Genomic DNA, 15834 nt, shown 5'->3' with positions numbered 1-15834 from the left:
TCGGGATGTCAACATGCCGACGCTAATCATGACTCGCGCCCGCTAGAGAAGTTCCTTAGCGCGGATTTCCCTGGGGCGTTTACACTCCTTGTGGGGGAAAAGTCATGGTACAGCATTTGGTTTAAACCTACACTTATATCCATCGCCACCTGTAAGCTCCTTCAGTAGCTGTGGTCTTCATGTCAGTATTTTATTTTCAGAGTTGTCTAATTCGAGATGTATTGTGGTAAAAATAGCAACAGATAGCGCTAGTAGCTCATGGAGTGCAACCATTTACGTCATCAGAATAATGGCGCCTCTTATAGTTCAAAATATGTATAAAACGATGTGATTTTTTAAAATAAAATACATCTTTGATGGGTTTTCTACTACATATTTCAGTAAGAGGCATCATTTTCGTTATTTTAAGTCATGCATGACTTAATACCCAGGGATCCCTTTAAAATGATAAAATGATAAAACACATCATATGAAAAATACACACACGCATATTAGAAGCTTTCACCCTTAGGTTAATGTACATTTACATTGTGGCCATTTTATATGATGAATTTAGAGAACTTGTGTGTGTGTGTGTGTGTGTGTGTGTTTGTCACATGTGTGTGAGTTTGTCACATGGCTTTCTCTCTTGCAGAGAGGAAGTGAAAAAGGGGGTTGGAATGTCTTTGAGGCTGGTCACATGGGCAATGCGTGTTGTTTTAATTCGTGTTCAAACTAAATTCGTAAATGTACCAACCATTGTCGCTACATATTTAATTAAAAAAGAGCAACACCGCACATTATTCACATTTAAATAGAACAACAGTACAGCAATATTATCTATATTTGTATTCACTTAAAAAAAAGAAGAAGCCTAACATGTACACGTGTCACTTGAAACAAACATTTTACAACTCGACACCGACAGCTGAGGAAATTGCTTCCCATGCATTTTCCTTGGCATTTAAATCTTTGAACAAGCCATAACAACCTTGTTGAACAACCTTGTGTTCGAGTGCTTTTCTGTCCATCAGCCTGTCACATGATTGCCTGTTGAGATGCAAGTTTATTGCATTTATAGTAATAACAAGATAGTATTCAAAATATATAATCAATATCTACTTTCTTTGTTTTGTTTACTTTTTTATTTGCTGAGCAAATCACTTTTATCAGTTTAACAACTGTATGAGGCGACTGCAGTATTTCATAATTAAATGTGTTAAATCAATCATAAGGAAATAAAACAATAATGAAGATGGAAAGCAGTGTGATTACTCGTTCTCAACCAGGGGGCCTAACAACAAGCATTAAAATAAGCAAAAAATAAAACAAAAACATGATATTTCTTATCTTAATTCACCATCATAACTGTTTTTTTTCTCTCCTTTGAATAAGAGGCTTCCCATATAATTGATATGGTGCCATTACACATTTGATGTAGTTATTAGTTTACATCATCTATATTATCTACATTAAAATTAATCAAATCATTTATGGATTTTTAAAAATCCTTATGCCTAATCCTTGTCCAGTAAATCATGAACAACCGGAAAAGGCTTGGGGCCGTTAGATGAACATGATCGGAAAACATGTCAAGATGAAGAGGATTTTCTTGCTTAAAGAGACTGAATAGATTTTATATATTTTTTTTTAAAGGTAGTGTATTTTGTGTTTTTTAGGGATGCACTGATATCAATAAACAGCCAACACTGATAAGCAGATGAATATTCAGTGAATTGACAGTTTATGCAATGTTCTTTTTTATATATAGCCTAGCCTATAACTAAAAATAAATAATTAAAATGTAAAATAAGGCAAAATACAAATGCTTAAGTTTCATTACTTTATTTATAGTTTTATTTACACGTTTCAAAGTTGCTTTAGGAAAAAAAAGAATGGGAACCACTGACGTTTCCTCCTCTTCCAAGAACTTTGTCTACTTTGTAGACGGTCCCTACCTGGCCTAAGCACAAGCGCGTCACTTCCGGAGCGTTTCTGTGTTTGAAACATCGAGGAGGATCTGTGTTCAGTTCTAAAACCTTGCAGGTAAACCAAATGTAAATTATACTCACTCAATAAGGATCTATTGAAGGTTTTAGTGGATGAATAACTGTGTAATGTCAAACGAACTTTATATCTTGTTATATCTAACTTTGTTTCTCATATGCACTCAACCATCAAACACACTTTATACAGTTTGAATAAGCGACAGATTCATTCATCGATCACAGCGATACTTCTGCCTCTTTTCTGGCGTTTTCTCGCTGAAATAAACATGTAGTGCAGCAGCAGCGAGCATGAGGAGAATATGTTGAGTTCATTCAGACCTGAGCGATTTTTGAGTGCTTTTGTGTGTTGGTTTGTGTGATGGTTTGTGTGATGGTTTGTGTGATTGTCTCGATGTTTGGAGTGAGAACTGAATGTGAAGGAAAAGTTTGAGATCTGTGAGGGGAATTGATGGGATCGATCCCAAGTGTTGCTGTTGCCTTTTTCATGTTTACCTTTTATTTCTTTGTCGACATTAATCTTTGGCTGCTTACATTTACTTATATTGGGAATCATTTAAATTATTTGTAGTTAGGCTATAGATACCTGTATTTTAATGAAGCAGAATAATGTTAGGATTAGTAGTAAAAATAATAAAAAATAATGAATGAATTGGCATCAGTTACTGTACGATAAATAAATAGACAGACATAGATGCTTAGAAGTGTCATTTATTGTAAAAACAAACTCAGTAATTTATATTTTTGATTTTGGCAGATCAGCTCCTCCCACTGCAATCACATCATCAGTGAAGCTCCTCCCACTGCAATCACATCATCAGTGAAGCTCCTCCAACAGTAATTCTCCAGTAAATACTGTAAATTCCCATCAGCTGCAAGTGAAGACGAGCATGAAAGCATCAGGAAGAGCTGAAATCTGCAGAGACTGAGTTTATTAAAGAGGACAGTGAGAACACGAGTGATCCAGAACCCTGCAGAATGAAACACACTGAAGATCCTGAAGAACAAAGAGGTTGGTGTTTATTCTTCATTCATTCATGATGCTGGAGAACATTCATGTTAGAAACATTCAAGCACTTCATCACTTTTAGATAAACAGTTCAACTATAAAACGGTGCAGCATGTTCTGGGTTTTCTTCAACAAATGGTCAGTAAAGGGAGATTTCCTTACTGCACGTTCCGATCAGCTGTTGATAGTAGGGAATAGGGATGGGCAAGAGCGATCGAGTACTCGATGCTCGTTCGTGACAGCGACGATTGATCATGAAAACAATGATCGCCCTGACTTTAAAAAAAGATATTCTTCTTTTTTCTGATTGGTTATTGCGGCATTTGTGCAGGTTCCTGAGGTCTGATTGGTTACCGTTAGAGAGCACGCCTTCAGACCGGCGAAATAAAGTGAAACTGGATTTAAAAAAATGCACTGCAGTGATGCCAAGAATTATTTTGATCATGAAATAAAGTTAAGTGCAAGATGTGCAGCGCCAATCTATATTACATAACATTATACTGAGAACACAATTGTAATATAATTTTGTAAATTCTCTGAGCTTTAGTTTTCAGCGCTGTTAAAGGAAGCTCGCTCACGTTACACATCAGACTCGCACGGTCAAGTTTATGTGCGCATTCGCGTCCTTTTGTGCAGATGTAAGTTGCAAGATTACTTTTATGTTGTCTATATCTGATTAATCACAAATACAAGACGTGTTTAATTTAGTTTAATAACCAGCTAGAAAAAAACTGCAGTTTACCGACCGTCAGTGTTGGGCAAGTTACTTTTAAAAAGTAATAAGTTACAGTTACTAGTTACTTCTTCCAAAAAGTAACTAAATTAGTTACTCAGTTACAAATTTTAAAAGTAACTAGTTACTTAATTCATTACATATTTAAAATAGCAATATCCTATACTATACCTAAACTAATACTGACAAACTATATATCATTTGAAAGCTTACAATCTCTAGTTTTCATATTTGGTGACTGATTTTCAAAATAAATTACAGAGGATCTGTAATTTATCAATTTGCAACAATAATATTTTCATACTCCTAAGGTGTTCAGTCCTTTATTTTGAAATAGTGATGAACATGAAAAATTATGAAAAAAATGGTAGAAACCTCAGTTTGTTTTCATGCCAAGAGTTCAAAAGATAGCATTTGTTCAATTATTTTAGAAAAAAAGGTCTGAAAATGTTTTAGAAATAAAGAAAAACCATATATGGAAATGGAGGCGCCCTTATATGGGCAGTAATGTCAACTAGTGAAAAAGTGTGGTACTGCGCCCAAACAAAATCTTACTGAAAGCTCATTTTTTGAGATATCAACCTAAAATTTAAAACACAACTTGTTCAGATTTTTGGCTTTGATTTTTGTGCAGTTTTAGAGTCACCAGGGCTTTGAAAAAATATATTTTATATAAAATATGAATAATTAAATTTTTTTATTTTTTTATTTTCTTAAACTCAAACTTCTATAACTTTTTTTCTGTTACACTTTCTCAGTTTATTTCACTTCTACAAAAATCTGCAAATTTTCTTCTTTAAAACAAGACCAATCTTACATCCATATTCCAAAGCATTCTTGAGTTACAAACATTTAAGTTCGGAAAGTGCATTTTCATGTATATTCAAAAAAAAGGGGCGTGACACTTAAAGGGTTAAGAAAGTAACTATTGCGTTACTTTCAAGTACAATTCAAGTACAATTCATTTTTAAATGCTCAAATGTGACCCCACCTCTACCCCTCTTTAACGGAACTTAAAATACATGTGCATGTTAAATTATTTATGATAAATCTGAATATTATAATGAAATGGACACTTAATACAATACATTATTAACAGAAACATGAAACATTGTACACACATAAAAAAAAAATGTTGCTGTGGGACAAAGTAAGACTAGCCTCAAAGTGAATCAAATGCCATGTAGGCTATGTAGATATTATGTTTATATAGTGGATCAATGCAAATAACACAATAGATGTTTTGGAACTTTTGATATTTATTGCCCCTCAACAGGCCACAACTGGGCAAAATTACTATACTTCCATTTAGAGAAGGCTACTTTTGGATTATTTGGGCTCGTCGCCATACCTGTCTCTCGTCGACTGACTGGCTTGTGTGTCCTGTCCTGTCCTGTCCGGCTATGCGTTATGATGGGTCGTTCGCAATTCATGAGCGTTAGTGATGATGGGTCGTTCGCGAATGAGCGTTAGTGATGATGGATTGACTCGTTCGTGAATGAGCTTTTGATGGGTCGTTCGCGATTCGTAAATTTATATTATAGTCAAAGTCATTTAAAGAGCCGCTTGTGAGCCAAAAGAGCTGGCTCTTTTTAGTGAGCTGAGTCAAAAGAGCCGAATGCCCATCACTACTATGCGTGCTTTCGAACACCCGCCCAACTCTACCTCTGATTGGCTTACAATGAAATTGACCAGGAAACTAACCAGGACTACTTTCTTGAAAAACTTCCAGCGGCCAGAACTCTGACCATGGAGGTTACCACAGAGTGGGTCAGTGTGTATGCACTATAGTGCTGGTAAGGATTGCATACAACTTCATGTCTTAAATGGGCGAACTAACCCTTTAACGCGCTCCGGCCGCCCATCCACACAAAACAGTGCCTGGTGTCTCGAGAACGCACTCCCTGAATTAGGTTCGAAGGTGCAAACGATTCCCCATTTTCTCTGCGTAAACCCATGAAAACGCAGACGACATGCACATGCGCATCACGTGTTCGGTCGTTAGGTCACGTCACGTGTTTGAATATATATGTGCGCTGGTATGTGGTCCTTCACAAATCAACTCTCAACAAACTACTTTTTATGCCTTAAAAATGTATAATACAGAAATTGTTGTCGCGTCTGCATAGCCACACGAACCGGAATTATCCCGACAACTTTTTATCTGTATAGATATAAAGGGAAGGAGGCCTTCACAAGGAAGAGACTAGTGGACACTTCAGGACTGCGGTGTCGTCGTGTCCAGGTGCTGGTCCTTCGTCAGATCTGGATACGGCCTGGATCCGGCGGACTGCGGTAAACCTCGGGATAAACAGAGAGACTAATATGAGCATAGAAGCCATCCTTCTTATAATGTACCAAGTACATCAGGATTTGCGGGAAGTGTTCCCGGTCCGGCTGATCTAAACTATGCAGCCTAACATTATAAGTCTATAATGTGTTATGTGAATGCTAGGCCGAAGAGATAGATTTGAACTGACAGAGTGTGTCTGCTTTCCGGACAATGTTAGGAAGACTGTTCCAGAGTTTTGGTGCTAAATAGGAAAAGGATCTACCGCCAGCAGTCGATTTTGATATTCTAGGTATTATTAACTGGCCGGAATTTTGAGATCTCAATAGACGTGAAGGACTATAATGCGTTAAGAGCTCGCTCAAGTACTGCGGAGCTGAAGGGTTCCTCAATAGGCGGCCCGCGGGCCAAATCTGGCCCGTGGGAGGAAAATGTTTGGCCCGCGCTTATTTCAAGATTGTCATGGTAAAATCGAAAATATGCCAAGTGTTAAGAAAAGAAAAGTGGACACAGAAAATAGACAATTCAAATCTGAATGGACTGAACAATTCTGTTTTATGACGGAAGGTAAATGCTGCAAGTTAAGTTGTAAGTTAGGCTAAAGCGCGTTTATGACACGCGTGGGTTATTTTTAGTTTCACTTTCTCTAGCAGCGCAATATCAAACATAGCCTAAATGTCCCTGTGGAGGATCAAATTCGCTCTTAAGACCATTTTACATCAAGTAGAAAACATGAAGATATCAGAAAAGAGATCGATGGTCTCTTTCCTGCTTGTGTCCCACATCCATCCCTCTCAAAGCTCTCACATGATAGGCTATATCACGCGTCTTTGTGTGGTAATATAAAACAAGTTTTTTTTTTTAAACAACCCCCCAACCACCGCCGGTAGTTGGCCCATTAACACCGAGGTGGTAAAAAAGACTGCCACCGTCACAGCCCTAAATATAATAAGATAACCTTGTTTGAAATACTATATTGACTGGGTTGCATTACTTAAAAGAGACTAAAATACAATTTTCAATTACTAAAACTAGACTAAATGTCATCAGTTTTCGTCAACTAAAACTTGACTAGACTAAAAAAAAGGAGTATGAACGTGACTAAAACTAACAAAAACTAAAATGACAGCTTGACACAAAGACTAAAACTAAAACTAAAACAGGCCGCCTCTCGCTGTCACTTCTTTCATTGAATGGTGAGTAGGCCTACATGCCAGTTAATACTTTTAGTTTGATCCAAGTAAGAACAATAAAATATTAATGCAGATAGGTCTAATAATTGAATCTGCTATTAGGGAAATTGATGAGAAGAGATCCAGTGTGGTGATGATCAGGATCAGTCGACTCATTCAGACATGGAGATCCAGAGTTGTTGTTTGTTCATTTGTTTTTAATATCCACAATGCAAAGTTCTTTTGTTTTCTGTATCTGAAAAATGCTCATAATTGCTTGAATAAAAAAGGCTAATGAGAAAAAGAAAATAATTAATAAACATAAATAAAATCAGAATAATTATATTGTGATTTGTGACTCTTTTAACAAAACAACAACAATAATAGCAGAGCAAACATTGAGGCCATAACATTGTGGTCGGTGGCCCTTGGCTTTTGTCGGCAGAATTTGGCCCTTGGTAAAAACTAATTTAGAAATCCTGAACTAAACCATTTAGTGCTTTGTAAGTAATTAGCAATATTAAAAAATGTATACCATGTTTAATAGGGAGCCAATGCAGTGACGGAACCGGGCTAATATGGTCATACTTCCTGGTTCTGGTAAGAACTCGAGCTGCTGCGTTTTGGACCAGCTGTAGTTTGTTTATTAAGCGTGCAGGGCAACCACCCAGTAGAGCATTACAATAATCTAGCCTTGAGGTCATGAACGCATTAACTAATTGTTCTGCATTATTCATTGAGAGCATATGGCGTAATTTAGATATATTTTTTAGAGGAAAAAATGCAGTTTTACAGATACTAGACACGTGACTTAGGGGTGGGCGATATCTCTATTTAAAATATATCGAGATTTTTTTTAAACACTAAATGGATTTTGACATATCGTATATATCGATATATTGATTATATTTAATTCTGATTTCGCCACTTTGCTTGTTTGCCTTCTCTGTGCTGTGCTAAAGGCGGCATGAAGAGGTAAAAAAACATATATAAGTCGCACTGGACTATAAATCGCATTTATTTAGAAATTTATTTCACAAAATCCAAGACCAAGAACAGACATTTAATCTAGAAAGGCAAGTTATTCAGCTCCACAATAGCACACAGACCAACAGGCTGAAGGTGTCCGGTGTGTTAATGTAACACAGGGTTTCCCACAGCACTTTGGAACTAAGGCGGCCGCCTAATAACACACGCCTGCCGCCTTAACTACGTCGTCAAAAACATGTATATGAGCGATATCCGCCGCGTTACTCTGTCCTGTTTAGAGCTTAGATTCTCTGATCTAGATTTGATGGCAGAGTGCCGAGTGCGGTAGCCTAATGCACTCACTATGTGTGTGTGGGCTGCGGGAGAATAAAACGATTAAATAGAAATATCTATGAATAAAACATAAAAACTAACGAATTGTTATTTGTCTGTTGCAGAAAAGCAACAAGAACAACTAAAACAAAAAGGAAACGATTTACAGGCCAGAGTTTCTATTTGTAACATGTTTGCAGCGTTAAGCGATGTAGCCAATCACAGACATGTGTTGATTTATTGAATGCAATGGCCAATCAGAAGCATTTAAGATAGAAACTCCTCACCGCTCAAAACTGACTTTTTGTTCCGTGCTGAATTCTGCATGCTGGCAAAATTAAATCCTCTGATTATAACAAACAAAGCGTAGACATTATGAAATATTCATTGTGCAGTCATCAATGATATTAACAGAGATGTGTGAGATCGCGATGTCAGCTTTTAGGAATTATTAATGGAGCGCACTTTGCTCGCATTCAGTCATGGCAAACCATGCACGCAGCCTGCTTGCTTTTATGTTAAATTAACACTGGTTTGTGAATGTTAATGCTTTAATAACAAATTTATTATTTTGTTTATTTAAAAAAATGTATCAGGAGCATTTATGCTGATGTGTATGGTGGCGACACGTAGGCTAACTGGAAGGTATTTCATGGAGGTACAGAAGAAAAAAAAAAACATTTCTGACAAACCCCACCACCTTAACTAACACATTTTCTGCGGGAAACCCTACACTGCCTACCTTGAGTTGAGTTGTTTTATTTTTGAATGAAAAGGCAATATGTATTATTTCTTCCTTTATTTTAGTTAAATTATTATTTTTGTATACAGGGATTTTTTTTTTTTTAATGTCGCAGAAGCACTTTGTTCCTACATGAGCTGCCTAACACTTTGCACTTCAATAAAAAAAAGACTTTGTGTATTTGGCATATTTGTTTTTGCAGTAGTTTTTGGGGGGTTATTTTTCCTGTAAAGATATCGAGATATATATTGTATATCGAGATATATTTTTTTTCTCCATATCGCCCAGCCCTAAGTTGTCTACTTTCTACCATTACATCAGGGGTCACTTTCATGTCCTTTCACTTTATATTTCTCTGAAAATGTAATTAATAATTTTTTCTTTCATGTCAGACCCGATGGAAGAGAGTGAGGAGAGTGAAGAACTGAGTGAAGTGGAGGAGGAGAGTGAAGAACTGAGAGAAGTGGAGGAGGAGAGTGAAGAACTGAGAGAAGTGAAGGAGGAGAGTGAAGAACTGAGAGAAGTGAAGGAGGAGAGTGAAGAACTGAGAGAAGTGAAGGAGGAGAGTGAAGAACTGAGTGAAGTGGAGGAGGAACATCATGTCAAACCTGGAGGAAAACCTTTGAGTCGCTCAAAGCCAAAAAAGACGATTTTAAAGAAAAGAAGAGCCAAGAAATCTTTGACCTGCACTCAGTGTGGAAACAGTTTCAGATCCAAAAAAAATATTAATGTTCACATGAGAGTTCATACTGGAGAGAAGCCATTCTCATGTGATCAATGTGGGAAGAGTTTCACACAAATATCACATCGTAATCAACACATGATGATCCACACCGGAGAGAAGCCGTTCTCATGTGATCAATGCGGCAAAACATTTCTTAGTTCATCACACCTGAAGAGACACCTGAGAGTTCACACGAAGGAGAAGCCACATTCATGTTCTGTGTGTGGAAAGAGTTTTTCACTGCTGCACACTTTACATAGACATGAGAAAATGCACACTGGTGTGAGAGAGTACATGTGCTTTGAGTGTGAGAAGACTTTTATTACAGCGAACAGTTTAAAACTGCACCAGAGAATTCACACTGGAGAAAAACCTTACAAGTGTTCACACTGTGACGAGAGATTCAGTCGGTCATCACATCTGAAAACACATGAGAGGATCCACACTGGAGAAAAACCTTACAAGTGTTCACACTGTGACAAGAGATTCAGTGTGTCATCACATCTGAAAAGACATGAGAGGATCCACACCGGAGAGAAGCCGTTCACATGTGATCAATGCGGCAAAACATTCTCTAGTTCATCAGACCTGAAGACACACCTCAGAGTTCATACTGGAGAGAAGCCATTCTCATGTGATCAATGTGGGAAGAGTTTCACACAAATAACACATCGTAATCAACATATGATGATCCACACCGGAGAGAAGCCGTTCTCATGTGATCAATGTGGCAAAACATTTCTTAGTGCATCACACCTGAAGATTCACCAGAGAATTCACACTGGAGAAAAACCTTACAAGTAGGGGTGTGCGATATCACGATTTTTGATCGTGGACGGTTAAATTGTCTCTAATGTCTCCAAATGTTTTTGAAGAAATATCGTAGTATCGTGTATTCTATCAGTTGCAGTTCTGGCGCCTCCGTCTCAACATACTGTACAGCGCGACGTATATTCACATCAAATGTTAACGCAGAGGAACGGGACACTGCAGTTCATTATTTGCATGGGCTTTAAAGCCTTGCCGGTTACACATTTCATTCGCTGCTGATGCGCTGTTCTAACATGCGCTAAAAGCCTGTCTAACAGCACCTGGTTACTGGACTGTTATCTTTTGAGTTTTATTGCGCTAATACTGTCAAATACACACACACACACAGTTTACATAAAGAAAACTGGTTATGTCTAAAGAAAATCTGCTTTTCAAATGCGTGTATATTAGACATGTTGCGTGCTGGTCTTAAAGAGACAGTAGCCTAATAGTAAACATGCTGCCGCTTGTCCTTAAAGGGATAGTTACCCAAAAATAAAAATGCTGTCATTATTTATTCACTCTCTAATGTCATTCCAAACCTGTATTAATTTATTTATTGTGCTGAACACAAAAGAAGATATTTTGAAGAATGTTTGTAACCAGACAGTTGCTGGTCCCCATTGACTTCCATAGTAGGAAAGAAAAATATATTATGGAAGTCACTGGGGACCAGCAACTGTTTGGTTAGCCACATTCTTCCAAATAACTTTTATTTTCAACAGAAGAAAGAAACTTATTTGGATTTAAAACAATTTGAGAGAGTAAATGATGACAATTTAAATGTTTGGGAGAACTATCCCTTTATCCCTCCTAGATCAGGGGGTGGGACTCACTCACGCTACAGGCCTATTACAGATCAGTGGGTGGGACTTCACTTTCTGAAACTAAAAGCAATATCCTCCATCTTGTTTGGAAGCTAAGCTAACAGGCGCTGTGGAGCCAGATGTGAAGTTACGACAATGGCGGAAGGTACTCAATATGAGGCTGATGGAGGATCAGGAGGCGCCGGCGGCTTCTGGAGCCGAGGGAGGAGCCCGGACTGGCTCGAGCTGGGGCGGACTAGTGGTGCCGGTGCGCATACGGACACAGAGATAGAGTCTGTCTGCTGCAAAGAATTTCAACGATGCTAATTTCTCCTGGACGATATCTCTGAATCAGACGAGGACACGGACATTTGTGTAGTGAACATCCTAGTTCCGCATCTGCTCTGACTGAACATCCCGGTACCATGCAATAATTCACCATTTCGGAAGAAATGCAAACGAGGAGTAATTCACTAATGAGTTCGCCAACTAACTAGAAATTTTGTCTGAAATGAATTTCAAGCCCTGGTTGTAGCTAGCCTTGTAGGCGGCAGAGTGATTTCTCTGATAGGCAGATACCTCAAAGGCGCTGTTCTGGATTAGTGGGAGTTGTCTTTCATACAAATGCGCCCTAAAGTTACTTTCTCTCTTTCCTCGGTCAAGGCGGCACCAAATTCGAAATTTATTTTACATTTCGACTACATATATGACCCATTTTCAATAAAGATTAATGTTTCCACGGGGGAAATGCTCCTTTAATAAGAATCAATGTATAATTTATACAGTGAAGTCTACATTGTTTTATTTTTATATTTGTTCATTTAATTACTTTCTTCAATGCTAAATACACTGAAAAAATAAAGCACTGTATATTTTATTTGTATATTAAGTTGTGTATGTGTAATTTTTCTTTTTTTCTTAATTTTTAATAACAAAGAAAAAAATGACAAAGATTTTTATCTCAACCACTTTGGCCTAAATGTCTGCCATTCTTTTTTATTTTATTACCTAAGGCTCTGTTTTTTAAATAGGGACATTAGTTTGGCTGTAATGCTCAGTCACTTGCAAAATAGTAAAACCAACATGAAAAAGAATTGTGATAAAATCGTGAATCGTTCGTGATATGATATTCTTGCCATATCGCCCACCCCTACTTACAAGTGTTCACACTGTGACAAGAGATTCAATCGTTAAAAATGTACCTTTTTTTTTCTGCCGGTGCGAGAGAGCTGCCTTTTTTAAGAGAGAGCTGCCATTTCTGTCGCATACGAGGAACATCACACGGCAAACGAAAGCAGAATGAAACCACGCTACTCGTTTGATCTGCGCAGCGCAAACAGTTTATCCGCTCGGAGCAATACTAGACAGCGGTTTACTCGTGAGCCGATCTCGATCACGCAACAACATTACTACACCGCGCTGGGAGATCCATCGAGAAAGCATTTTAAAGGGATAGTTCACCCAAAAAGGAAAATTAGCCCATGATTTACTCTCCCTCAACTCATCCTAGGTGTGTATGACATTCTTCTTTCAGTCGAAAGGAACACCCTAGCATATAGCAACGAGGACAGACAAGAAACGGAACACCCTAGCATATAGCAACGAGGACAGACAAGAAACAGAACAACCTAGCATATAGCAACGACGACAGACAAGAAACAGAACAACCTAGCATATAGCAACGAGGACAGACAAGAAACAGAACACCCTAGCATATAGCAACGAGGACAGACAAGAAACAGAACACCCTAGCATATAGCAACGAGGACAGACAAGAAACGGAACACCCTAGAATATAGCAACGATGACAGACAAGAAACAGAACAACCTAGCATATAGCAACGACGACAGACAAGAAACAGAACAACCTAGCATATAGCAACGAGGACAGACAAGAAACAGAACACCCTAGCATATAGCAACGAGGACAGACAAGAAACAGAACAACCTAGCATATAGCAACGAGGACAGACAAGAAACGGAACACCCTAGAATATAGCAACGATGACAGACAAGAAACAGAACAACCTAGCATATAGCAACGACGACAGACAAGAAACAGAACAACCTAGCATATAGCAACGACGACAGACAAGAAACAGAACAACCTAGCATATAGCAACGAGGACAGACAAGAAACGGAACACCCTAGAATATAGCAACGATGACAGACAAGAAACAGAACAACCTAGCATATAGCAACGACGACAGACAAGAAACCGAACAACCTAGTATATAGCAGCGACGACAGACAAGAAACAGAACATCCTAGCATATAGCAACGAGGACAGACAAGAAACAGAACAACCTAGCATATAGCAATGACGACAGACAAGAAACCGAACAACCTAGCATATAGCAGCGACGACAGACAAGAAACGGAACACCCTAGCATATAGCAGCGACGACAGACAAGAAACAGAACAACCTAGCATATAGCAACGAGGACAGACAAGAAACAGAACAACCTAGCATATAGCAACGACGACAGACAAGAAACCGAACAACCTAGCATATAGCAGCGATGACAGACAAGAAACAGAACAACCTAGCATATAGCAACGAGGACAGACAAGAAACAGAACAACCTAGCATATAGCAACGAGGACAGACAAGAAACAGAACACCCTAGCATATAGCAACAACGACAGACAAGTCAACACAGTAGTCACCAGGGGCCCGTTCTTCGTACGTTGCTTAAAACATCCGAGATCAAATGAGACATCCAAGATGATATGACCGGCCTAATCATGATCTGGCTAATTGGGTTCTTCGAACACACCTGCCGGTTATGATTAGTATAGCTGGATAGAGTTATCTGAGATAATTGCGCGTGCATGCGCTGGTTTAAAAGGGGATATGTATCGATAGTAGAAACATTGATCCGCAACGCTGCTATTGGCTGCTCACCGTGGCCAAAGAGCACGCACAGTTTTTCTCCGCAGTAGAGCAAAAGCTAGTCGAAGTTTATGCGGAATTTTAATGTTTAATGAAAACGCCAGGGAAGACATCAAAGTCTGTAAAAGCCAGGAGATGGGGCTGGCAAATAGTAGCAAACAAATTAAATTAAATAGTGGGGATCAGGTTAAATGTTTCTATCACTTGTTACAGTTTAATTTAATTTCATAATTACTTTGTTCATTGTAATGTTAGAGCCACCACCCACAAGAACATTGGAACAAGTAAAAGTGAAAATGGTAATCTTTACTAAGCTACTTATACTGTTCCTGGTCTCTTTTAAAAATACACCGTTAAATGATGTGCATGTGTTGTTCATGTGCAGCAACCAAGAAAAAGGCTATAAAAATTAATAAAAAACAGGTGGTCACTTACTCCCCGACAGAAGGGCTGGCCCTTGGGTTGAATGTGAATTGACCCTATTGTGGGGGGCATCTCTGGGGGACGCTCTTCCTTAGACCCACGGCAGGGACCAGTAGCAGCAACAGCTTCATTACTGGTAAATGAGCTTTTAATTATCTTAGTACACTGTAAAATAATTTGTTGCTGCATTAAATTAAGTAGACCTATTATCCAAATGGCTGGTCTAAAGCCTGAATTGCTTTACTTTATGAAAGTGATCACTGCATGTAGGCTAATGTAAAAATATCTCTCTAAAAGAACACACGGAGTACTATTGCTGACCTGCATAATATCTCTTATTGCAGGCAAAAGATGGCTTGATCACTGGCTTTTCTTTACAAAGAATAATTGAAATAAAAAAGGAACTAAGCATATTTGTCTTGTCTTTTATTAAACATTTAGTGAATTTAAAAAATGGTGTCCCACAATTCTGTCCCGTGCCGCTCTGCCACTAGGTCCGTCCAAGTGCACTGGTGGAGGTCATCATTAGGCTGGAGGTCATCATCAGGCTGCACCTCCACCACAGGGATCCTCTCCTTTCTGATGTGTAATGATGTGACACATGTAACAATAATGTCACAGTCCCTGTCAGGTGCAACCCTCAGACTTTTCAGACACTGAAATTTGCCCTTTAGTTGCCCATGGTCAATTTAAAACTGTGCCCTTGTCCTGGCTAGAGCTCCATTGTCCGGGTTGTGGGTCAGGGAATGGGGTCATAAAATACTGCCTGCAGGTATAGCCCCTGTGTCTCCAAGCATGTTGTAATCACCTACATAATGAAAAAAAATATAGTTATGTTAGGCTCAGAATACGTGTAGCCTATGTAATACAGTGTGCTTGATTTTTATATTTTCTGTTTCCATGTTCAAATAATGTGCTACATGTGACTATGTGACTGATA

The 15834-nt window shown here is 38.4% G+C and overlaps 1 protein-coding gene across 1 annotated transcript; it reads left to right on the top strand.

Moving 5' to 3' along the window:
- Positions 1 to 1971: 1971 nt before the first annotated feature.
- LOC306999871 (uncharacterized protein) lies at positions 1972 to 12460 on the top strand. Its single transcript, XM_079614961.1, has 3 exons — positions 1972 to 2025; positions 2743 to 2997; positions 9626 to 12460. Exons 2-3 carry the CDS (start codon positions 2964 to 2966, stop codon positions 10759 to 10761), a joined length of 1170 nt encoding a protein of 389 aa, XP_079471087.1. The 5' UTR covers positions 1972 to 2025; positions 2743 to 2963; the 3' UTR covers positions 10762 to 12460.
- Positions 12461 to 15834: the final 3374 nt, after the last annotated feature.

Source organism: Phoxinus phoxinus (genome assembly GCF_949152265.1).
Source record: "Phoxinus phoxinus genome assembly, chromosome: 1".
In the NCBI taxonomy this organism is placed as follows: Eukaryota; Metazoa; Chordata; class Actinopteri; order Cypriniformes; family Leuciscidae; genus Phoxinus; species Phoxinus phoxinus.
The sequence above is the reverse complement of the archived record's forward strand: the minus strand, read 5'-3'. Positions and strand labels throughout refer to the sequence as shown.

What these genes read in the sequence shown, in the direction of transcription:
- LOC306999871 (XM_079614961.1), top strand. Translation starts at nt 2,964, where the DNA reads ATGAAACACACTGAAGATCCTGAAGAACAAAGAG. An exon ending in AGATCCTGAAGAACAAAGAG is followed by an intron (nt 2,998 to 9,625) that starts GTTGGTGTTTAT and finishes CTTTCATGTCAG; the next exon opens with ACCCGATGGAAGAGAGTGAG.